The sequence below is a fragment of the Rattus rattus genome, chromosome 14, assembly GCF_011064425.1.
Source record: "Rattus rattus isolate New Zealand chromosome 14, Rrattus_CSIRO_v1, whole genome shotgun sequence".
NCBI classification, from domain to species: Eukaryota; Metazoa; Chordata; class Mammalia; order Rodentia; family Muridae; genus Rattus; species Rattus rattus.
In genome coordinates this window covers 69,865,069-69,891,148 of record NC_046167.1, presented here as the reverse complement: position 1 = coordinate 69,891,148, position 26,080 = coordinate 69,865,069, and the positions used below count along the sequence as shown (strand labels likewise).

Below are 26,080 nucleotides of genomic sequence, written 5' to 3'. Positions count from 1 at the left end.
GAGACAGAGAGACAGAGAGAATAGCAGTGTACACATGAGAGGTAGAGGACAGCTTGTAGGAGTTGTATCTCTCCTTCTACTATTCCTGAGATGTGGGTCTCAGGGATTAAAATCAGGGCAAGAGGATTGGCAGCAGACATCTTTAACCACTAAGCCATCTTACCATCCCTATTTGCATGGAATTTAAAGGTACAGTGTGACGTAAGAAATGTATATTGCTTCCCCAGCCCCATCATTAGGACATTTCTGTTGCTCTCAGTTCCCAGGGCTCATGATCTATTTCTTCCCCTTACAGTACTTGGGATGCATCGAAGTTCTGCGCTCAATGAGGTCTCTTGACTTCAGTACAAGAACTCAGGTTACCAGGTAAGCTCTCTTCAAAGTGGACACCTGTGACTTTATTTCTGAAAGGAAAGAGCTCAAAAGTTCACAACCAAGGGATTTCTAGAAGAAAGCTCAATCCTTCCAATACTAGAGGCTGGTGATGGATTCAAGGCTCACAGTGTTAAAATACAGATGTATCTGCCCATGCGTGGAGAGTTATGTCTCTTGTTGGGAACATCATGATGGGCACCTGACCCTTCTGGGATATTTTTTAATTAACTGGTAAACAATCATCATTAAGGGATAACTGTGTGTTCGTGTTTGTTTCCCTAATGTAGAAACCACTAATGCAAGATCAGTACTAAAATCACCAAACTACATTCTTTCTGAAAAAACGAAGACCAAGATATCCAGAGTGAATTTCCAAAGTGCATAGGGAGAACAAATTTCACAAGGTTAGAGGTGGAAATGTTCATGGGGGTCATTTAGGAAGGAGGTTGACCTTTGAAAGTAGTTCATTTCCAATTTATATTTTAGGTTGTATACAAAATATTGAGCTTCATGGTGACATTTCATTTTCATTAGTATTTTAGTATAAAATACTGGATTCATTATACTTTCATGCATACATGCTAATTTACTGTGTTCACATGCACCTCCTATCACTCTCTTTTGTCCCTCTTTCCATTCTAACTTGTCCCCTTCTGTCCCCAAATACTCTTTCTACTTTAATGTTGAATATATTTAAATCTTTATTCTACAAACGAGAGAAAACATGTGATTGTATCACACACACACACACACACACACACAGAGACATATACACACATACACACTCACATACACAGACATATACACACATACACACATACACACACATAGACATACACAAACACACACACATACACACTCACATACACACACATACACAGACACACACACACACACATACACATACACACACATAGACACACACATACACACACACACACATACATACACACACACACACACACATATACACACACACACACACACACACACACACACACACACACACACACACACACACACACACAGACACACATACACACAGACACACACACACACACAGACACACACACACACACATATATACACACACATACACACACACATGCACACACACACACAGACACACACACAGACACACATATATACACACACATACACACACACAGACACACACACACACACACACAGACACACACACACAGACACACACACACACACACATACACACACACACAGACACACACACACAGACACACACACACACACACACACACACACACACACACACAGACACACACACACACACACACACACACACACACACATACACACACAGACACACACATGCACACACATACACACATGCACACACACATACACACAGACACACACATATACACACACATACACACACACACACATACACACACACACACACACACTTCTGTTAGTTTGACTTATTTCACTTAACAGGGCAATCTCTGGCTCCCTATATTTCCCCACAAATGACCGTAATTTAAAGTATTCTAGCATTCTAAACTTCTCATGAGCCAGGACCGAAGCACTTTTCAGTGAAACATTATAGCTAAAAAGTTTCCAACAGAGTCCAGCTTTTTTTTTAAAATGCTGACTGCCCATTATGTTGTGAAAGAAGACAGCAGAGGCTGTCACACAGCCTCACTCCTGTGGCTGGGGGTCTCTATTGCACCATTTTGTGCTTCTCTGAGTCAGGAAATCATGTTTGAAGGTTTGAGTCATCACACGTCGTCATTACCTGTTAATGCCTGGACCTCTGTCGTACGCAATGCCCGTTCCTCTTCACTTGAGAAGTCCATGGTCAAGCGCTGATGTTTCTCTTCTCCCTAAAGCAACTCAAGACACTTGGTGGGAACATATCAAAACCAGTGAACTAAAAGCAAAGGACTCCATCCCCATTTGGGTTGTGAAAAGACAGAGGAATTCTGTTTTGAAGTGTGAGTTCCCAAAAGAAAAGTCTGTTTTCTCTGGTCATTTCCTCATTCACGGTGCTCAGGACTGCAGGGACAGCAGAGCAGAGAAGAGGCTTTTCAGGGGAGGGTGAGAGAGGTGGAGTGAGCTTCTCTTCACAGGCTAGGGTTCTCACTAGGGGCTTATGTGGGGATTGACCATGGGGCTGGGGACTTTTCAGAAGTGTTGGAAGATGGGTTAGGGCAGATGGTATTGATGGTCATTGATGGTTAAACCAGGAGGGGAAAGAACAGTATTTGTGATGATTTGATGATCTGGGGTGGGGGGGCACTTAATCATGGGAAGAAGACTCCATTAAGGCTGGTTTCTCCTACTTGTGTCTTAGAGACAGTAGATAAGATGGCTGTCTTAGAGTGTCCTATCACCGTGAAGACACACAATGACCACGGCAACTCTTATAAGGGGAAACATTCACTGGGGCTGGTTTACATTTTCAGAGATTTAGTTCATTCTTGTCATGGTGAGACGCATGACAGCAGACAGGCAGCCATTGTGCTGGAGAAGACGCTGAGAGTTCTACATCCAGATCAACAGGCAGCAGAAAGAGAGAGCCCGGGCTTAGCTTGAGCTTTTGAGACCCCCAAAGCCTACCCCAAGGAACACACCTTCTCCAACAAGGCTGCATCTATCTCCTGATCCTTCTCAAGTAGTGCCACTCCCTAGAGACCAAGAATTCAACTATATGAGTTTATTGGGGTTGGCGGGTTACATCCTATTCAAACCGCCATGATGGCCATGTTTACTTTGTTCTCATTGACAGAGCATGCACTGTTACACATGCAGAGTAATCCCACTGTCTAGGGATATGTATGATGTTCATGTTCTTCTGTATGATGGCTGTCTTTGAAGTCTAGTACAATCATTTCTACTGGGTTTCCTCTTTGGATTTCTGAGGCGCTTTTGTTCTGCTGATGCAGTTATTAAATTCTCCCATGAGTTGTGCTGCTGAGGAACATGAACTGTCTGCTCTGCCCAGGTGCCCAGTGTTGAGAAGCCAGATGACCCACAAATGACTGAGGGTCATTTAAGGGAGTACCACCCTGTTCCTCTTGGGTGGTAGTAAGGGGAACAGGTTGGGAGCCACAAGTAAATCATTCCAGTTTCCTCTAAGGTGAGGACTTTCTTCTTAGGGTCCTGTGGGTGGAATGCAAGTGGGCAGAAGCACTCACACCATAGAAGAAAATAGATGACTAGCACTGGTGGGTATAGAGTTTGGATGTTTTTCACCAGTCCCATTCAACTCTGTGAAAATGCTTCAGCTCACTAGGGCAAGGAGAATGTCAATCATACGTTCAGAAAAGCTGGTGTTGCATTCTGGTTGCATCAGCATTGCCTTGGGTTTCATTAGACTTTTGAAAGCTTTCCTTCCAGTGTGGAGCTTTTAAGGCCTTGCTGGTAATTATGTTAACAGTGCCTGCTTATCTAATTAAATACTTCCTCCATGATTTATATAGCAAAGATATTCTTGAAGGGTTCAGGGAACTTATCATGGTCAGATTATAGAGACACTAGGTGAACTTATTTCTAAAAGTATTCCAGCCATGATATTTGGGTTCATTTTGTAGGCAAATAACCTCTATGCACCTGTTTACTAAAATTTAAAATGTAACTTTAAAATTTTACTCATATATTATTTGGAGGCACTGACAGTGGTGTCACAGACCTTTTTCAAGGTAGGTTTAGTTTCATTTTGTTCCTGGCAACTGAATTTATTTATTGCTTTTTTTTCGAATGATAGAAGTTATGGATTTCCAACTAAAATATGACTTTTAACTGTTTTCTAACTAATACAGAACTTTAAAAACGCAAGTTTAATTGCTTCTATGTAGTGTGTAGTTTTGTCTACACTGCCTTGTGCTCCTGGCCAGTCTCATGCATGCACCCCTGGGCAGAGGCTTTGAAGTCGTCATGAGCTCATGGCATGGCTGTGAGTCCGCAAGTGGACAAGAAATGCCTTTGTTCACTGCTGTGTTAAACTTTGTTACTTGAAGTTCCCCAAGCCCAGAGTTTTGGACAGCAGAAAGTCGTGAATGTCTACATCATACAATTAAAATCCTGAGTCCTCAGAAAGGTGGCTCAGACCCAGAAAGTTACAAAGGCCCTTCTGATGCTTAATATTGATTGGCGACTTCAGTTATCAACCAGAAGTCACACCCTAGTTGCACAGGATGCTAAGGGTGTGTGGTCAGGCCCTAAGTCAGGTTCACAGGACAGCAGATGGAAGAACAGAAGTGAGGACCTTCCTTCTTCTCACTCCTCATGCACATCCAGGGGGTGATGGTTCTTTTCCATTGTCAGATCAATGGGGTTTGGATCACCATGGAAACTCATGGAGGAGTCAATGAGAATGCTTCCAGATAGATTTAACCGAGCAGGGACAACTCACCTTGAATGAGCCCAGCGCTGAATAAAAAAGAAATGGGGTTGATTGGCCTTCATCTCTCTCTGCTTCTCAGCTGTGGATGTGGCATGGCCAGTTGTTGCGAGCACTCTGGCTGCTGTGCCATCTTCGCCACAGTAGACTGTACCCCCTCTTAAGCCCAACTGTAAGCCCAAACAAACTCTGTCCCCTAAAGCTGTTTCTAGTTATGTGTTTGGTCATAGCAATGATACAACCTCTCTCCTTAAGAATAATCACCAATAAAAGAAGAAAAGAAAATATGACTAAGGCAAGCTGGCTGAGCCCTTTTCTGTGCTAAGCTAATTAAATGCTTCTCAGACACCAGCTCTGTGGATTCCTAATCCTACCGAGAAGGAGGCACCGCGGTGCTGGGGAACCTGAGTAGAGCCATGTGCTCAGGGTCACCCAGCTGTAAAGTCCTGAGTCCAGGCTGCCCGGCTCTCAACCTTCTCAAGAGGCTGCCTCTGACGACAGCAGAGGGATCCTTCTGGAATCATCTGTCTGGGAGACGTTTGAGCTCAACGGCGGAAAAGGAGCAGTGACGGAGGTACACTGTGACACAAATGGGCCTTTGTCCTGAGGATTATAAATACATACCATGCCAGATGGTCCTTACAGGGAGCACAGGGAGGAGCACCACGGATCTGTGGCACGGATGCTATTTAAACCAGCTTCAGCCACCGAGGTCCCTGCGAGCTCCATTTTTAAAATTTCTACATGAGTGGGCTCCTTTGAGAAAATAAATAAGTGGACTCATTTCCAAAGCTGTGGCTTCACGGGCAGTCATTGCTTTGCATGGTTCTGAAGTTAAAAATGAATTTCCCAAAGACTTAACAAAAATGGTTTTTCAGGGAATGAAGAATAATTCTTCCCAGAGTGGGCTCCTGGACAGAATTAGCACCTCAAAAACACGTTGGAAGCTGTGACGCTCATGTGGTCCACCTTGTTCCTCGTGCCATGATCATGGCACTGTAAGGTAGCCTGAGGTTGAGAATGAGTAAGACCTGTGGGCCCACACTATCACCATGGCTGCCCCGGTCATTGCCACACAGTAATATCTTGCCTAACTTTCATAACTGAGAAGAATCTGGAATCCTAATCACAGTCAAGGGTCTGAACAGAACATCAGATCAAGGTGAGAACCCTATTCTACAGGACAGAGCCCAAATCCTTTTCCCCCAGGCTTGTTTTTTCTGTCCTAACATCAAGGCTTAGGGCCAGCTAGGTGCAGTGTACCATGGTCTCTGGAGCTGACCCACATCCCCACTGCATACCAATTGGAAGTTCTGCCCAGAATGTATTTGTGCAATCACGTACATTCAGTGAGTGCGGTTCAATGAGTAAACCTGCCTCATCCAACCAGGTCCAAACAATTGCCCCTGTACTCCCTCTTCGGTGAGACTGAAGGAGAAACTTGCCAGCTGTCTTCATTAGGGTTTTATTGCCGTGAACGGACACCATGACCAAGGCAAGTCTTATAAAGGACAATATTTAACTGGGGCTGGCTTACAGGTTCAGAGGTTCAGCCCATTATCATCAAGGTGGGAACATGGCGGCATCCAGGCAGGCATGGTGCAGGAGGAACTGAGAGTTCTACATCTTCACCTGAAGGCTGCTAGCAGAATACTCCCAGGCAGCCAGGACAAGGGTATCAAAGCCCATGCCCACAAGGCCACACCTAATCCAGCAAGGCCATACCTCCCAACAGTGCCATTCCCTGGGCCAACCATATACAAACCATCAGACCAGTGTTTGCTGCTCCCTCTTCAGAGAAGTGTTCCTGGACTCCACCCTGTCCAGGGAGGCTCTCTACCACATTCCCAAATTAACAGCCCTTCACCTTCATGAGTGCATGAGCCCATTGCCCTGAATCTGGACCACCAAGGGCCTCTGCCGAACCTCCTGTGCTTGGCACAGACTTAAATGCAAATACCAATCAATGGGAGACCAGAGCACACAAATATTCCAGCTGCCGGAGGCCAGTGTTCCAATGTCACCTGAGTTTCATTCCAAAGGCAGAGCACACACATGCACAGGTAACACCCAAACATGGGAACACGGAGTCCTCCCTGCCTCCTCTCGTCCTTGTTGGGGGTGTGGGGTGAGTCAGTCAGGCTGGAAGCATCTTAGGACAAGTACATTTAGAATGGGCAGGTTCATTCCCAGTCCAGAGACAGCTATTCTGAGCTGCCTGAGTGTACGGGGGCCAGAGAGGGCCAATTCACACTGGTGTTCTCTCTCCTCCATTCGGAGACTTGCCGGGCTTCGGGGGAGCTGGCTATAAAAATAGACTCGCTCCTTTCTCTGGCGCAGCCGACTGAAATCAACACAGGGGCTGCTTTGTAGTGAGAAGGAGAATTTGGGATCCAAGAATCGACTTAGCCTACTTGTAAGGGTGAAATGGTGATACGCCCCCTTCTCAGTCCTAAGGGAGCAGGTGGATATGGGTCATCTTCATCGGCTACAGCGTGATAGGTGGCCAAGTACAGAGTATAACATGTTTTGTGTGGTGGGTTTATGAAGGCAAGACCCCCTAGTATTACCTCACCTGGTGTTTCTCAAATGAGAAAGCCGCCCTAATCCAGTTAATGTCACCATGCCTTCAGGAACATGAAGCCCCTGGAATAATTCCTGCACATTTAATAGAGTTGGTGTCATTCACCCCCAGGAGAAATTAACTACCAGGAGGCCTGGATAAAAGGTGTTCAGCACCCAGCAAAGGTGTCATGGGGCCACATAATCCCCAAGGCTCCCACTAGCCCAGACCTCACCAGTCCTTTTCCCTTTCCCTCACCTTCCACACAGGAACCTACTCATGGTGGGGATGCGGCTGGAGAAAGCAAACGCACCGTAAACAGCACAGGCCACTGGTTAGGAAATGTGCCCTTTCTTAGTCCACTGTGCTGTTGGAGTGGAGGGTGGGGATGAGGACACTGCGACTCACAGGTCTGAAGGCAATGGAGTGAAAGTTTTACCTGGGGTTAGAGCATGTGAGAAGCCAGTGGGTCAGCTTCCATGTGAATGCGGGCTTTCTGTCATTTTTGTTGTTATTGAAGACTAGCCTTAGTCAGTGATAATCTGTTAGGATGCATGGGATTTTTTTTTACCTTCTTGTATCTGCTGAGTCCTGTTTTGTGACTGATTATATGGTCAATTTTGGAGAAGGTAGCATGAGGTGCTGAGAAGAAGGTATATTCTTTTGCTTTAGGATGAAATGTTCTATAGATATCTGTTAAATCCCTTTGGTTCATAACTTCTGTTAGTTTCTCTATGTCTCTGTTTAGTTTCTGTTTCCATGATCTGTCCATGTCTGGAGGTGAGTGAGCTGTTGAAGTCTCCTACTATTATTGTGTGAGGTGCAGTGGGTGCTTTGAGCTTTAGTAAAGTTTCTTTTATGAATGTAGGGGCCCTTGTATTTGGAGCATAGACATTTAAGATTGAGAGTTCATCTTGGTAGATTTTTCCTTTGATGAATAGGAATATGTCCTCCCTTATCCTTTTTGATAACTTTTCATTGAAATCAATGTTACTCAATATTACAATCGCTACTCCAATTTGTTTCTTGGGACCATTTCCTTAGAAAAAAATTTTCCCAGCCTTTTACTCTGAGGAAGTGTCTGTCTTTGTCTCTGAGGTGTTTCCTGTATGCAGCAAAATGCTGGGTCCTGTTTATGTATCCAGTCTGTTAGTCTATGTCTTTTTATTGGGGGATTGAGTCCATTGATGTTGGAAGATATTAGGACCTATGATTGTTGTTTCCTATTATTTTTGCTGTTAGAGGTGGAATTATGTTTGTGAGGCTATCTTCTCTTGGGTTAGTTGAAAGATTACTTTCTTGCTTTTTCTAGGGTGTAGTTTCCCTCTTTGTGTTGGAGTTTTCCATCTATTATCCTTTGTAGGGCTGGATTTGTGGAAAAATATTGTGTAAATTTGGTTTTGTCATGGAATATCATGGTTTCTCCATCTATGTTAATTGAGTGTTTTGTTGGATATAGTAACCTGGGCTGGCATTTGTGTTCTCTTAGGGTCTGTATGACATCTGCCCAGGATCTTCTAGCTTTCATAGACTCTGTTGAGAAGTTTGGTGTAATTCTGATAGGTCTGCCTTTATATGTTACTTTCCCTTTCCCCCTTACTGCTTTTAATATTGTTTCTTTGTTTTGTCCGTTTGGTGTTTCAACTATCATTAATTTCTTTTCTGGTCAACTCTACTTGGAGGTCTGTAGGCTTCTTGTATGTTCGTGAGCATCTCTTTCTTTAGGTTAGGGAAGTTTTCTTCTAAAATTTTGTTGGTGATTTTACTGGCCCTTTTTTGTTGGGAATCTTTGCTCTTTTTTATACCTATTATTCTTAGGTTTTATATTCTTATTGTGTCCTGGATTTCCTGGGTGTTTTGGGTTAGGAACTTTTTTCATTTTTTATTTTCTTTGACTATTGTGTCAATGTTTTCTAGGGTATCTTCTGCCCCTGAGATTCTCTCTTCTCTCTCTTGTATTCTGTTGGTGATGCATCTATGATTCCTGATCTTTTTCCTAGGTTTTTCTATCTCCAGAGTTGTCTCCCTTTGTGCTTTCTTTCTTTTTTTTTTCCTTTTTTCTTTTTTTCAGAGCTGGGGACCGAACTCAGGGCCTTGCGCTTGCTAGGCAAGCACTCTACCACTGAGCTAAATCCCCAACCCCTGTGCTTTCTTTATTGTTTCTATTTCCATTTTTAGATCCTGGATGGTTTTGTTCAATTCCTTCACCTGTTTGAATGTGTTTTCCTGTAATTCTTTAAGGGATTTTTGTGTTTCCTCTTTAAGGGCATCTACCTGCTTACCTGCTTTGTCCTGTATTTCTTTAAGGGTGTTATTTATGTGCTTCTTAAAGTCCTCTAACACCATGATGAGACATGATTTTAAATTAAAAGCTTGCGTTTCCCATGTGTTGGGGTCTCCAGGACCTACTGTGGTGGGAGAACTCGGTTCTGACAATGCCAAGTGCCCTTGATTTCTGTTGCTTAGTTTCTTGCATTTGCCTCTCGCCATTTGGTTATCTCTGGCGTTAGCTGGTCTTGCTGTCTCTGACAGTGGCTTGACCCTCCTGTGAGCCTGTGTGTCAGCACTCCTGGGAGACCAGCTCTCTCCTGGCAGGATTTGGGTCCAGAGAGCTTCGGCACAGGGTCAGCTCAAAGTGCAGACAGGAAACTGGAAGGATTCTGACCCAGACTGCTCCTTGTTTCCTGTTTCCTGAGGGCTCTGGGTGGGTCCCTTGGAGCAGAAGTGGTGGTCTTACCTGTGCTCTCAGGTGTGTCAGCAGGATCTGGGGACAGAGGGCTGTGGCACAGGGTCAGCCCCTGGTGTGTTGTGTGTGTGTGTGTGTGTGTGTGTGTGTGCACACATACATACATGTCATAGCAAATGTGTGGAAGTGAGAGGACAGCCTGAGGGAGTAGGTTCTCTTCTAATACATGGGGCTTGGGACTTGAACTTGGGTATTCAATCTTGGTGACAAGCTTTCCACCCTCTGAACCATCTCACTGGCCCCGAATTTTATTTTCGTCACATTATCTCCTGTTGGCAAATCTCACTGCCTTAAACACACGCACGGCCACATGTAGTACTTCTAGGTTAAAAGAAAACTTGTCCCCACCCCTCAGCATCTACTTGTGGTGCAGTGTGTGATGCTGGGGTGGTCAGAGAGAGGCCACAGTCTTTAGTATGTCACTGTGTTGAGGTTCTCCCCCAACCACTACCACCACAGTGCCCTCCTGGCATCTCTCCTGTCAGTCTTTGTTGTCACCACAACTCGGGTCTGTTTCAGGTCATCCTTCCTTCTTGTTCACTTACCAGGGATCACCAGCTCCTCCTGGTGACCGCTCTCTTTCTCTTTTCTAACCCTTGTCTTTGATTTTCTTTGTTCCAATTGTAAAAAGGTGTGCTTATGTATATATGTATATATATATATATGTGTGTGTGTATGTATCTATGTATGAATGTATATGTCTGTATGTGTGTTTGTGTGTATGTATATGCACATATGTATGTCTGTATATATGTATCTGTGTATCTATGTATGAATGTATATGGTCTGTATGTGTGTATTTGTGTGTATATATTTGTATGTGCATATGTATGTGTGTATATATGTATGTATCTATGTATGAATGTGTATGTCTGTATGTATATGTATATATATGTATGTTTGTATGTCTGTCTGTATGTATGAATGTGTATGTCTCTCTGTGTGCATATATGTATGTATCTATGTATGAATGTATATGTCTGTGTGTTTGTGTATATGTGTATATATACATATGCATATGTATGCATGTGTGTGTATGTATGTTTTTATGTCTGTATATATGTATGAATGTGTATGTCTCTCTGTGTGTATATATGTATGTATATACGCATATGTGTATGTGTGCATGTATGTGTATATGTATGTATGTGTGTTCTTATGCTTTTGTGTGTGAGTGCTAGTGCACACATGTCATGGTGTGTATATGAAAGTTGGGAAGAGTCTGAGGTGTCTGCCCTCACCTTCCCCCTTGTTGGAGATGGGTCTCTTAGTGTATCCGGTACATATACCGGGTTAGCTGTTCTGCAAGCTTCCTGGCATTCTCTCGTTTCTACCTCCCAGCTCATGGTAGGAGACTTGGGATTACATCCATGAACTACTCTGTGTAGTTTATATGGAATGGGTTCTAGAGATCCAAAATGAGATCCTTACCCGTGTGCTTTGCCCATGGAGCCTTTGTTGGCTGCAGTCCCTTGTTCCTGCTAAAAGACCATCTTTCTGAAGCACGCAGATTCTCAGTACACCCCACGGGGTTTCTGCCACCTGCAGAATGCTGGGGCATTCTTAGCTTGCAGATTTCCGCCTGGCCTGGCCAGCATCCCCTCCAAGCGTTCCTCCCAAACCCGCTCCATTTCTCTTGGGATCTGCTTTAAACTGTTGTTTCCTAGCATTGAGTATGCCCCTCCCAACCTGTTAGACATGACACAATGCTCTGTTGTCACTTAGAGTCAGTGAGTATATAGCAAAAAAATATATATTCTGGATTATTGTACATAAGATTTCTAACAAAATAACAGTTCTCTATCTTTTAAGAGGCAAATAGAGCAATATAAAAAGTGTTCCTATGAGTGAAATAGCACACACCCGTGAGCCCAGCACTCAGGAGGCTGAGGTAGGAAGAGCACGAGGAATGAAGAGGAGAGACACACAACACAGAATACAGAATTGACAGCCTGAGTGTTAGCAAGACCTCTTTCACAGGGAAAAGGAAAGACAAAAGTGTTCCTAGAAATGTCAGACTTGGAGCCCAAGTCAATGAGTCACTTCTTGATTGACAGCCCGGTTACCAGGGCCTTCCCAGGTCTCCTTGACCTTTACGCCACTCCAGGAGCTCTGGAAATGACAAAAGTGGACTCAGATCAAGCCTAAAAATGTGAAAGCAATGGTGACTTTTAAAATTACATCATTAGCAATGGGGAGGTGACTAATTGGTACAAGTTGGACGATATGAATTTAATCTCAGCAGAAAGAAAGAACTACAAGTTGTCCTGTGACCTTCACATTTGTGTTATGGAGTGCATGTAGACACATGCGCGCGCGCATACATACACACACACACACACACAATGATGATGATAAATAATAGTAATGCACCATAAAAGATCTATAAAGAGAGATGAGAGTAAAAGATGGAGAATAGGATTAGAAGAGAAGAAAACAAAAAGAAGGAAAGAGGAGGGGAGAGGAGAGCCACAGAACACACACTCGACATCTGGAGGGAAGGCTGACACCGTCCATACTGAACTGTGCATACTGAGAAGACATAAGGAACGGAGCAGCTGTGCCAATCGACTTGACAACGCACACAACACGGATGAATTCCCGGAAGGGTTCAACTGTCCTAAATTCCCTGAATGAAGAGCAGGTGACCTATATAGTCTCTATCTATTGAATGAAACTCATCGCGAAAGAAGACCTCCCCATGGAGAAAACTCCAAGGCCAGATGGCTCCAGACACTTAAGGGAGAGGTAGCACCAGTTCCCACAATCTGTTCCAGCAAACAGAAGGGACACTTTCCAATTCCCTTCATGAGTCCAATGTTACCCTGAAACTAAAACCACACAGCGACTGTCCAAGAAAAGAACCCAAGAGAACACCTCACAGACATAGACACACACCTCCTATGAGGAACTTTCACATGGGACCCAGATATGCCTTAGGAAGATAACATATCACACGCTGAAGGTATTTTGCAAGGATTATATATAGAATGGGTTTAAAATTCAAAATGAAGAAAAAAGAAAAATGGTATGAACAGCTAGATGGAGGCTGAAAGCTGCCCAATAAAGGTCTGGAAACATTGGGAGGAGAAAACCATTTCAGTGCAGTGACAGGGCATCCACAAACACACAGCCTGTGCCAGTGCACAGTGAGGACATTTCCCTTTAAGAACTGGAGGTAGAGTGACATTGCTTTCATGGGTGCTATTTTACACTGTCTGAGAGATCCCAGGCAGAGCAATGAGACAAGAAAGGAAAAAGCCATGCCAACAGGACAAAGCAAAGTAAAACCATCTTCATCTGTGTCTAAAGCCCTGAAGCAGCGACACAGAAGATACATGAGCAAACATTTAGAAAAACTACATAGTATCAGATCAGTATACAACCACCCACTGTGTTTGTTACACTAACAAAGATCAACTTAGAAACAAAAAGAATCTAAAGTCACATTTATTTACTAGGAGGCACGCAGGCCACTACAGGTATGTGGATGTGTGTATGTATGATGCATGTGTAATGTGTATATGTGTGATTTGTGTATGTATGATGTGTATATGTATAATTTGTGTATGTATGATGTATGTATGTGAGATGTGTTTATATATGTATGTTGTATAATGTGTATATATGATGTTTGTATTTGATATGTATATGCATATGTATGATGTATATGATGTGTATATGTATGATATGTATGATGTCTGATGTGTATATGTATGATTGTGATATGTATATGTATGATGTATGTGATATGTGTATGTATGATGTACGTATGCATGATGTGTATGATGTGTGTATATATGATGTACATGTATGTGCTGTGTGTATTATATGCATGTGTGTGTGTACATGTGTTGAGTCAGCTGCATGAGCTGCCCCTTTGCCTCTGTTCCCATGGCATCTGGGGATACCTGATCTTCCACAGCATGAGAAATAATGAAGGGTGGTTGTTTATGGGGTGGAGTTGTGACTTAGTTGCTAGAGTATGTTCCAAGAATGTATAAGACTATATAGTTCCATCCCCAGCAGAAGGATTAGATGCCCAAGTTCACTCTTAGTTACATGAATTGAGGCTAGCCTGGGGTACAGGAGGGTTTGTTTAAAAAATAATGAACAGATGTTTACATCTGGCCCGGCATATTATCAGAGGACCATTTTATTCCTACCCACATTCTTTTCCAATCCATCATGGATCTGTGGCTTAGTCAGTGATGGGGAGGACCCTGGGCTACCCAGTAGTCTGCAGTCTGGTGATCTGGGGAAGGATGAGAACTTAGGGGTTATGAGGGAGTCTACTCCTCTCCCCACCCACACAGTACATGTTGGTTCAACCACGTACGTGGTAAACTGAAGATCTTGCAGGGGTTTGTTTCTTATGGGGCTGGTCCCACCCAATGCCTTGGGTCAGTGGGAAGAGAAGGGACTTTTATCTGTTGAGGTTGGGTCTCTTGTGAATTTGGAGATGTTTATCAGACCCCCAAACTCTACCCATGAGATCATGAGATGCCACAGCCTCCCTGCCAACATTAGGACAACCAAAGTTGTCCTCCAAGTTTTATCTAGTCTCCAGGGTCTCAGAAAGTTGCTTTATGCTAATCCCTATGCCTTAGCAATGAATTGATTTTATCATAAAAGAAATACGTACGGGAGCTGGAGAGGTGGCTCAGAGGTTAAGAATATTTTGATTTGTCAGGAAGACCGGAGTGTGGCTCCCAACCCCCACACCTTGTAGCTCGCAAATGCCTGTAAATCCAACTTCAAAAGATCTTCTGGCCACTTCTGGTCTTAGAAGGCATTTCCACACACTCATGCGTGCACGCTCGCAAGACACGAAAGAGCAGACCCACAGTCTCAGCCCCTCTTTGTGCCTGGCTTAGCTCATCTTCCCTAGAGGCCCTGTGTTTCAGGCATGGTATCGGGGTGTCACGCCTCCCTTCCTTTGTAGAGCAGGAGTGGTTTCACTGCCTGCATCTGCCACGCTGTGCCTCTTCAGCTGTTGGATCACTGGGTTGTTTCCAGCTTTTGGCTGGTGCGAATGAGGCTGCGGGATGATGGGTGTGCAGACACCCTGCCTTTGGCGCTCTGGGATCCTGTGCGAATTCCACGTCGGATCTTTTCAGGAGCTGCATGCTTTTCCCGAAGCAGTCACAGCTCACGGTCCCTCAAGCCATGGGCAAGGCTTTGAGTTCTGCACATCTGCATGTCCCGGTGCTGGTTCTGAGGCTAGCCACCTGGTGGGCGTGAGGTTTGATCTCACTGAGGCCTCTGCAGGGAATCCCCTTCACCCTCATAGTGTATGACTTCATTGTCCCAAAGTCCCTTTGCACAGGAGGAGTTGGCACTTGATGTCTGAGTGGTGAGGCTTCGCCCGTCACTCTAAGCCAGATGTTCCAGGCTGCACCGTATTCCAGCACACACAGCTGGTGATATGAGCTAGAAGCACTGTGTCCCAGCTGTGTGAACGTAGGTAGCCTCTGGTTCTCACTCAGAAAATGGGGGGTCTGGTCATTTCTGTGCTGAGAGATAAGTGCATGCCACCTCACGGGACAGGGTCAGAGTCCTGCATGCTGTCATTGCTTTTGCCACATTCTCCCTCTGCCACGACATGTCTAGGTCACCAGGATGAGAGTGTCACCTCTGCATTGTACTCTCTCTTGTGCATTTCCTGAGCTCACATCTTTACCGTGGGAGCCAGCATTCCTGTTTTGCCTCTTCCTCCCTCGCCAGGGCCTCCCAAAGCCATTTGACAAGCCACCAGGGTAGTTCTGAGACGCAGCACTTAGAGTGTGAAAGGCCCTGGGTCTGACTCCTGAGTGTCACAGAATCAAACCACTCCATTCTGGTTCTCCAAACTAGGTCATCATAGTGTTCTCTTGCTTCAGAACTGACAATGGCTCTTCCTGACCTGGCCTGATACCCCAGTCCTGCGGCCTGGTCCCCTTGGTCTTGTTTTCTTTTCCCTATTTTCTTTCGGTCTTAAATATTCATTCTTTCACGAGCCAGCATACCTCTTGAGAACACCAATTGCAAGGGGCAGGGTGAGGAGAGGTTGTCTCAAACACTCACTGAAGGATTTCTACCTCAGTAAGAACATTCCCCCAGAAAGCCAAGGGAGCCTTCCCACAATATGCCCCTATCCTACAGAGCAGCCATCCCCACTGTGCTGCCCACAGTCTAGAGTAGACTCCCTGACCTTGAACTTGCCGTGCGTGGTGAACGCAGTATATCGTATGACTGCCACTCCCTCATCATCTTGTCTGTGGCCTCCCTTCCTGTCGTCCCCTTCTGTACACACGCACATTCCTCTTCGACCATTGTCTCTTGTGGTGCATGATTCCTTATTGTCCGTGGAGCATCCATAGCCATCTAAGAACAGAGTCAAATGCCTTTGCCTTGGGGCTGGGGATTTAGCTCAGTGGTAGAGCGCTTACCTAGGAAGCGCAAGGCCCTGGGTTCGGTCCCCAGCTCCGAAAAAAAGAACCAAAAAAAAAAAATGCCTTTGCCTTTACCTGCCCCACTAGGCCTGATGGCCTAGGACGACAGGGACGATAGAGCTAGGGGGACACATTGTGGGCAGTGGCCTCTGGTGTATTGATCTGGTGTCCCCATTGTTACCAGGAGTTTAGGAATTCAGCCTGTTCTTGTCGGCCTTGTAGCACCATTGCTAATGTTGATTCTTTCTAGTTCCTTTACAATTGTAAATCACTTATTTAGTGTGTGTGTGTGTGTGTGTGTGTGTGTGTGAGAGAGAGAGAGAGAGAGAGACAGACAGACAGACAGACAGAGAGAGAAGACAGAGAGAGACAGAGAGACAGAGAGAGAAAGAGAGAGAGAGAGAGAGAGAGAGAGAGAGAGAGAGAGAGAGAGAGAGAGAGAACCTCTCTTCCATTTCCTTCTACCTCCTTTCTCTTCTTGACAAGGTCCATATCCCAGGCTAGCCTCAAACTCATGATATAGCAGGAGTGACTTCTGGTCCACTTGCCTTTCTCTCAGTGAGCGCTACATCACAAGCACTACACTCAGTTTTATGTGGTGCTGCACATGCAAGCAGGGCATTGTGCATCCTAAGCAAGTGCTCTTACCAACTGAGTTACCTCCCTACTTGTGAGAAGGGCTTTCTGAATTCTGAAGGCCAGGCCTGGGTGTTAAGCATTACCCCGAAAGCTGAGGAGAGTGGGAAACTCGCTGAGTGCGCTCTAGCACACGGTTTGCCCTACTCAGTTGCATGCTATGGTGGCCTCGGACAAGATCCCAAGTGGCTACTGGGTGCTGGCCCAGGCTTCTCCAGGCTGCCCCTCCTGTTTGCTGGACCTGGGGAGGGATGGACTGTTTGCTTCCTCACTCCAGGAGAGGCTGGTCATGGGGTAACCTCCTTGGCTATCAGATGAAGAGGTGAGCAGGGTGGTCAGGAGCTTCTCCCAGGGTCTGCCCCCTTTCCAAGAACCTTCAGGACCTGAGGAAAACTGAGTTCTGGAGGATGTTATAGATTCAGTTTGACTCCATCAATGTCACAGGGTTCCAGAAAGAATGAAGAAAGTTACTTGTGTTTCAGTCCAGCTTATGTACAGTTTATGCATTTGAGGCCTGGCACTGAGGACGGTGGTACATACACTTGGGCTTTCTTTGAGTTCCTGCTCTGAGCTTTCCTTCACCTTGGAGTACTGGGCAGAGCTTAGACAGGAAGCCCTGTCAGGTATAACTTCTCATCATAAAGACACTACACTGCCCCCTCTCACTCTGCCTCACTTCAAGCTGCCTTCAGAGGCCACCTTTCCCAGCTTCCTGGAAACTTTACTTGGCATTTTCTAGAATATGCCCCCTCTTGTCCCTCTCCTCCTCAGCTCAGCTAGTGGAATGTCCCATTTATGTCCCCATAGAGAGGCACAAACATGACAAATAGGAGTCAGAGATGAGGAGGGAGCCACACAAGACCTTTGCAGCGCCCCTCACCCAAGAAGCACTCTGGTATGGTAGGCTAGCCCTGTAGTGAGATCAGAAAAGGGAATTAGAACTTTCCACAAGGTTAGTGTTGCCTAAATAAATGTCACCAGCCTAGGATGGGTTGGGAGGCTGGTCAATGCTATGTGTAAACAAGGAGCCAATCAGCACTTTCTCTCTTGTCTTGCAGATGCTGGCTTCCTCCACAGGGCTTGGGCTGGGTCCACAGAATCAAGGTGCTTTTTGTCCCACACCTTGGTTGTGACATGGTCCCGGCATCTCCTTGTTTTCTACCCTCTCTTGTCCCCTTTCCCACTTATCGTTTCTGGATGCACAACTTTCTGCTGACTCATTGCTCCTCACTTCTTCCTATTAAAGTTTTCTTTTTTTTTCAGCTGTTGAATATGACGGCTAAACTTGGATGTCAACTTGACACATTTGGGAAAATGGGAGCCGTAATTAAGGAATTGCCTCCCACAGATTGTCCTGTGGGCATCTCCGTGGGGGCATTTTCTTGACTGCTAATTGATGTGGGAGGGCCCAGTACACTGTGGACAGTACCGCCTCTAGGAAAGTGGCCTTGGGCTACATCAGATACATAAGCTGAATGTGCATCTGGGAGCAAGCCAGTAAGCAGCCTCCCTCCACGGTTTCTACTGCAATTCCCTACCTTGAGTTCCTTCCTTGGAGGCTATAAATGGTGGATTATAACCTGTTAGCTAAAGTAAACCCTTTCCTGCCCAAGTTTCTTTGGTCAGGATATTTATTGAAGCGACAGAAACATAACTAGTATGGGGCGGGGGCAAAACCAGTAAAACCAATGAGCCACAGATTTCCAGGAGTTGATGCTTTGATCTGTCATATTTGGCAATGTCTTTGGGTTTATAATGGTGGTATGGAGTTGTTTAGGAGTGATGAAGTCCTGGCAAAGGAGGCCACCTTTGGATGAGCCAGGTGGACCGCCAAAAATGTCACAGGTGTGATGTGGGAGCCTTGGGTCTCCCTGCATTCTGCCACTTGGCCCCAAGGGGTTATGGCTGCTTTGCGGCTGCCCTGGAGAACATCAGGAGGTCCATAGCTTGGCTTCTTTGGTGCCATCAGCAGCACAGCCTTGTGTGGAAGGGCATGGCTTTGGGGCCACAGAATTTCCCCATGAGCTCTTCTCACCGGGAAGGGCCAGTGCTGGAGGATACAAGTTGAGGTGTAGAGACTGTTTCCCTCTAACACTAGGGACCTGTGCTACCGTCCTGTAGGTGAGCTGGCGTTCATCAGTGGTGCCACCTGCCTGTTGTGTGTTTGACTTTGCTGTGTTCTCCTGGACTGGGAAAGAGAAAACTTAGATGTGATTTTTGTTTTGTTTTGTTTTTCCAAGATTGAATTTACTTTTAATTAAAATCTCTCTCTCTCCCTCTCCCTCTCCCCATCTCCCTCCCCCATCTCCCTCTCCCCCTCTCCTCCCCTCCCCCCTCTCTCTGTCTCTCTCTGTCTCTCTCTCGCGCTCTCTCTCTCTCTCTCTCTCTCTCTCTCTCTCTCTCTGTGCACGTGTGTAGGGGCATGTATGTACACATGAGCAGGTGTGCCCGTGGAGGTCAGAGGCATTAGATTCCCTGAAGCTGGGGTTACAGGTGGCTGTGAGCCACCTTGACATGCATGGGAAACCAAACTCAGATTCTCTGCAAGGTGACTGTGCTCACTTATCTGCCGAGTCATCTCTCCAGCCAGCAGAAACTGAGCTCCAATTCTGGTTCTGTCCTTGACTTACTAAGGCTTGGTACAGCTCAGGCAAGGATGTCTGGAGCCAGCGGTGTACCTGTGTCCCTGTGCCTCGAAAGGCGTATGTTTACGGTGGAGCGAGGAGAGATGCAGGGGCTTCAGGATCATACCCAGACCTCTCAACAGTATCTCCAACATGCTACTTGGTCTCATCCAGTGATGCTTCTGTCTGAGAAGGATATAGACACGTTACAGGTGGAGTCTGGTGGGAGGAAGCAGGTCGCTCTGGGCGGACTTGAGGTTTTATAACCAGATTCTCTGCTTCTTGACTGTGGATATGTTACCTGTTAGCCTCACGCCCTGGTCACCATGCCTTCCCTATAGCAATGGACTATACCCTCCCAAACTATGAACGGGAATGAGTTCTTCTCCCTTAAATTGTGTCTTCTCAAGTATCTGACTGCAACAAAGAGTCGAATAACTAATGTGGGGAAATAAAGTATCAAAACAGTCACCTTCAGGAATTTATGCCCACACATGGATCTATGACTACTTTTCTAGATTTCTTTTGTTTTGAGATTATGTCTTTTGGGATCATATTCTGTAACCCATCGGGTTATAATTGTTAGAAGTATATGTGGTGTTTGGAACCAGAATTAGATACCAGAACTTTATAGTGTATAATTTATTCCCCCTCCTCCTTTCATATACGTAATGGTTAGTTTTAACTGCCAATTTGATGTGATCTAGAATCACCTGGGAAGACAGTCTCAATGGGGAGTGTCTTAGTCAGGTTGGTCTGCAGATATGTCTGTGGAGATTGCCTTGATTATGTTCACTGATGTGGGCCCTGCCCACTGTGGGCGGCACCATTCCCTGGGTTTGGATCCCCCATTGTAGAAGCGTGGGAAACGTGAGCGGAGTCGCCAGCATACATGCATCCATTTCTCTCTGTCTTGACTGCAGATATGATGTGACACACTGCTTTAAGTTCCTGCCCGTGTTTTAGTTCTCTATTGTGATGTGCTGTAAGCTGGAATTGTGAGCTAAAATAACCCTTTTCTTCCGTAACATGCTTTTGTAAGGGAATTCTAACCTAGCAACAGAAATAAAACGAGGATCGTATATATTCTGTGCTGTATATCTGGCTCCGCCCTCAGCTCTGATCTCATCTATATTTGTGTTTCTATACAGAAGCAAAGAGGAAGCTGCACTGGCAGAATTGCCATGGGGAGGGCAAGAAGGCAGAAGACCGTGGGAGAGTCTAGGCTACCCTGGCTATGGAGGTCTCCAATGTGACCTAGCTGCCACGTGGCATAGAAAAATGAACACAGAGGAAAAGACCATGTGTTTAGTCAGGTGCTCCCAGAGGCGTTCCATTGTCTGATAAGGACCGGTGTTGCAGGCTATGGGACACTGTCAGCACCCTGGACAGAACTTTCCCAGGCCCTAGCTTCTAGGCTGCTTTCTACCCACCCTGCCATTGAACTTCAGGCTCCATGCATATTATGCCCCCACCATCCATGGCCCGTATGCTCATCCTGGACCCCAGGAATCCACCCTCTGCCCCTGAGACTCAACAGCCTCACCTTGAGTCTGGAATCCTCCCACCTCCCAACCCCGTCCTGTCTCCACCTACAAACCCTAGAGTTGCCCACTCTATAGAGACCCAACCAGTCTCATTTCAGTTCAGAATGAGCTGAAAACAAAACTCCATTTTGATTAGGATATTGGCTGCCCACTTCCTAGGGAACTCCAGTTTCCTGTCCCACCGTTGTCACGTGTCGCCTATCTTCTGCTCTGCCAGGACAGCCTGCTCTCTCTCCTCCTTTTGATGGGGCCTTCATGAACCCCTTCTACAGTGGCTTCTCTTTCTCACCCTTTGCTTTCTATATAGAAGCATCCATTGCTCTCTGGGTTCTAGGTCCCCAGTGTGACCATTCATGTCATTCACGGCCACCACACTCACCTCAAGCCCCGCTTGCTGGAACTTGCTCACTGGCACATGCGTAACCAAAGCGATGGTGCCGAGACGCCCCCCACGTTTTCACAAAACATTTCTCATTTCTTGCTTGAAGTCCCTCTGTCCCCAGTCTTAACTTTGTCCTTGGGGTTTCATTGTTTTGTTTTGTTTTTCTGACTGATTTTGAGATGGTTTGTCTCTTGACTTGTCTAAATTTTTTATTTTGATGCTATAGTTTGCACTGGTATTTCTTTCCCTTTATGGTATCTTACTCTCATATCAACCTTCCGCTCAAAGATCATTAAAAAGAATTCTCTCTAAGCGTCTTTAATATTTTCATCTTAAAAAAAAAAAACCACAACAGCTTCTTTTTGTGATTAGCCAAGAATTGATAATTTGCACTTGAAGCATGGGCTAGAGACTGCTTCCCTCTGAAGAGCTGTCCCTCACTCTGTGTGTGTGTGTGTGTGTGTGCGTGTGTGTATGTGCAAATGTGCACACACACATGTAAACTTAGACCTTGTTTATTGTTGAGTGTATTTCATTTTCTGTTGCCCTTTCTCCTACTTAAATACAAACTGAAGGGGGCAGAAATCAGCCAACTGTTCCCCTGTTATATTTTTATTGTTTCGCTGGGAGCATTTGTGCAAAGTCCAGTTCTAAAGGTCTGCACTGGCAAGAACAGGATTCAGCTGTGAGAGGTGTCTGCCCTACTGATGAGGATGCTGGCCTGGATAGAGGGGTAGTGTCGTCGTCGTAAACCTGAAGGTTAGTGTTTTGGCCCGGCTGTCTCTGGTAGCTTTCAGAGGACTTGCTGAGCTTGCCAAATGTTCCATTTTCGTATTAGTAGAGCACTGAGGTCAGGATTTAGCTTCTCGAAATTGGGCTGCACTGAGTGGAATGCTAAGAAGCAATCTCTACTATTAAAAAAAAATCAGCAAAATTGGTACCTGGGTTCCAGACGGGGATTAAATGGAATTACACAGAACTAAAATATTGCTAAATGAACAAATTGAGACAGCACTGCTCTCTCTCTCTCTCTCTCTCTCTCTCTCTCTCTCTCTCTCTCTCTCTCTCACACACACACACACACACACACACACACACACACAAAAGGCCAGGAAGGAAATTGAGAAGAGCTACATTTAAAATTAGACCTTGGAGTTAAAGTAACTAATTTCAGACATCTAAATATTGCTGTTTTTAATGGTGTGTCATTTCTCTTTCAAACAGAAATAGACACCATCTCAAGTTGAAGTGAGGATTTATGCACACGTGTGATCATGTGAGAATTAGACTCCGTGGCCATTCTTAAGGCAGCACTATTTTTTTTTTCTGAAGAGCACATTGATGGGAAGACCTTGGGGGACTCTGAGGGCTCACAGGGGTTCCTTAGGGATCGACTCGAGTGTGTGAGCTCAACTGAGAGCTCTGGCTTGACTCGTATTTGAAGATTTTAAAAGATAAAATGTTGGGTATATGACTGTGCTCAGGGAACCTCATGGGCCTCTCTGAGAGGACATTCTGTCTGTAACCAGTCACGCTGAGCAGTCCCCTCTGAATACAGATGCCCCTCCCTGGAGTAGAAACCAGCTGCAAATGACTTGTGGCTGACTAGGTTAGACCTCTGATCTCGGGATGTAGTCTCAGGGGTGGGGAGGTAGAGACAGGAGGGAGTCTGGGCTTCATTAACAAGCCAGCCTACAGAATTAGTAAGTTTCAGTCCAGCGAGAGACCCTGTCTCAAAAACAAAACAAAACAAAACTAGGTAGACAGTGTCTTTAGTAACAATCCCCAAAGGCACACGTATAAACATGTAAAGTTAAACAGGAAGAGATGACTCAGTGGGTAAGAGCATACATTGCTCTCGCAGAGGACACAGTTCAGTTCCCAGAACTCGTTTTGGGCAGCTCACAACCTCCCATAAGTATAGCTCTTGGGGATCTGATTGCCCTCTATTGGCCTCCGAGGGCACCTGCACTCACACGTGCACACACCCCCACCACGCATACACACACCTGGAAATATCAAACAGGTAAAAAATAAAGCACATCTGGAGCAGACAGCATAGGGTGGAGGAAATGGCCCTGCAGGTGAAATGTTTGCTGTGCAAACATGAGGACCTGAGTTCAAATCCTCAGCACTCTTTAAACCAACCAAAGCTTGGCTTGGTTATACATACCTATACCTCTTTGCTTGCGCTCTCTCTCTCTCTCTCTCTCTCTCTCTCTCTCTCTCTCTCTCTCTCTCTTTGAGACAAGAGGATTGCTAGATTGTACTGTCTGCTAGACTCAGTTCCAGATTCAGTGAGAGATTCTGAATTAAAGGAATAAGGTGGAGACCAATGGAGATGCATGCACGCAGGTGTTTGCACATTCATGTGCATGTCAGCACACACACACACACACACACACACACACACACACACATTAACTCATTACAGAAGACAACACCCTCCCCTTCCCCCCCGTGTTCTGAAAGCAAAGAAGGAGTTAGCTCTGAGCAGATTTCAGATGGTGTGTATTTCGTTGTTTGGGCAGAAGCGCCGTTAGATGGCTATTATACAATAAAATAGGAGCACTGCTGTCATCCCAAACATCTGCTCCAGGTTCGCTTTTCCAGGTCAGGATGACTCATACTGTGCAGGCTTCCTGGCGCCTGAACTGTCAAAAACCCATTTTTCTTCCCTGTCCCCACAATGCATTGAATGGCAAGCATGAAGCTCGCCTGCATGGTCCCTGCCCTAATTTGACAAGGACGTCTCCTGAAGTGGTAGCACTGAGACCATGATTATTCTTCAACGAGACGGCAGACATTAATTGTGAGGAGTGCTCTGCTTGGGAAACTGGTTGGCTGTCTCTGAGGAGTCATTTTCCTCTTGCTCACTCGGTCCTTCTCTTGTCCCCGTTTGTTTATTTTTCTATGTTCCTGCGGTATTTTCTCCCTCTTTATGTGGGAGTTGAGAAGTGTTCCCGGCTCCTTTAGGCGTTCCTCACTTGAAGCCGCCTTCAGACCCTCTCCCAATCATCTCTCACTTACTGAGAGTCACAGCGTGGAGCCGTGGATGCGTTCAAGGCCACCGGAGTTACCACCGTAGCCTGGTACACTTGATTCGGACCTCAACAGCCTCCTTGTCTGGACTTTTCTCCATTTCCAGTTCTCCAGCCTTCACTGGATAAGACCAATGTGTAGGACCCCTGCCCTGCTGGACCCTAGGAGTGTCCCTCATATGAGGCCGTCTCATCCCTTGATTCAGGACAGTGCCTAGTACATCAAGCTTCTCAGCCAATACTGTTCTGCACACCTACTCTGCACATAGGCTGGCCCTTGTACCACAGGGTTCCTTTATGATTCATGCCTCTAGGTTTTGGTAATTCAGCAGTCCTTCAATCCTTAAGGCCACTGCAAATTAAAATGATTAGGTGAAATATACAGAACCTAGAGAACATGCTAGAACATGCTGGCTTAGTGGCAGAGAAAAATCTGCTGGTGATCATGGTGCAGACTGCAAGGGGAGGGTTGCTACTGCTGCTGTTGCTGTAATCATTTATTTATTTTTATGTTTTGAGACAGGGTCTCATGTATCCCAGGGTGGTCTCAAACTCACCATTTAGGTGAGGATGTCCTTGAATCTCTGATCCTCCTGTCCCTTCCTCCAGAGTGCTAGGATTATTGCTATGCACTACCAAACCTGGTCTTGTCGGGTGCTCGGGATGGAATCCAGGGCTTCAGAAATGTTGGGCTAGCACTCTACTAACCAGGCTATAGCCCCAGTTGGCTGTATTTAAAATGGAGGAAGCTAGGAGTCCGACAATGAGAATCATGTTTCCTCTGGTGACATTCAAGCCACTTCAGAAGGATCTCCATGAGCTGTGGTGGCGGGATAGGCTTGGTCCTCATAATCCGACCATGACAGGACGTTGCTAAAGACATGGTTGACACAGCCAAAGAAAACACTGGGGAGAGTTCATTTCAGGTGCTGACTTTAAAAACGAAGTCTTGGTTAAATGCTGAAAAGGGAGAAGTAAAATGCGGCGTTGATAATCACGTGACTGCACCTGGGAAGAGCTGGAAAATGACAAAAGTTTTAAGATGACCTATCTGTGCTTGGCTTAATTCTGCTTGTTGGGGAAGAGGCACTTGGAGGGCCAATTCTCTATGCTAAAATAAGCAGGCAGTTATTTCCCCTGGACCTCTGAGTGTGGACTCTCTCTGAGTTACATAACTCTGACTGGCATGTAATAAAATGAATCTCTCCCTGCCCTCAGGGAAGCCATCAGCCGTGTCTGCGAAGCTGTGCCAGGCGCCAAAGGAGCCTTCAAGAAGAGAAAGGTACAGTCACCCTCACTGCCTGTCTGTGACCTCCTTCGTGTCCTCTCGGGGCCATACTCCGTGTCT

The 26,080-nt window shown here is 45.7% G+C and overlaps 1 protein-coding gene across 1 annotated transcript in view; it reads left to right on the top strand.

The window, feature by feature from the left end:
• Shc3 (SHC adaptor protein 3) overlaps window positions 1–26,080 on the top strand; it is a 124,663-nt gene that overhangs the window by 49,798 nt on the left and 48,785 nt on the right. Inside the window, exons 2-3 of the mRNA XM_032884350.1 lie at window positions 296–366; window positions 25,951–26,014. Of these exons, the coding sequence (XP_032740241.1) occupies window positions 296–366; window positions 25,951–26,014 (135 nt within the window). The remainder of the gene's footprint in view (window positions 1–295; window positions 367–25,950; window positions 26,015–26,080) is intronic.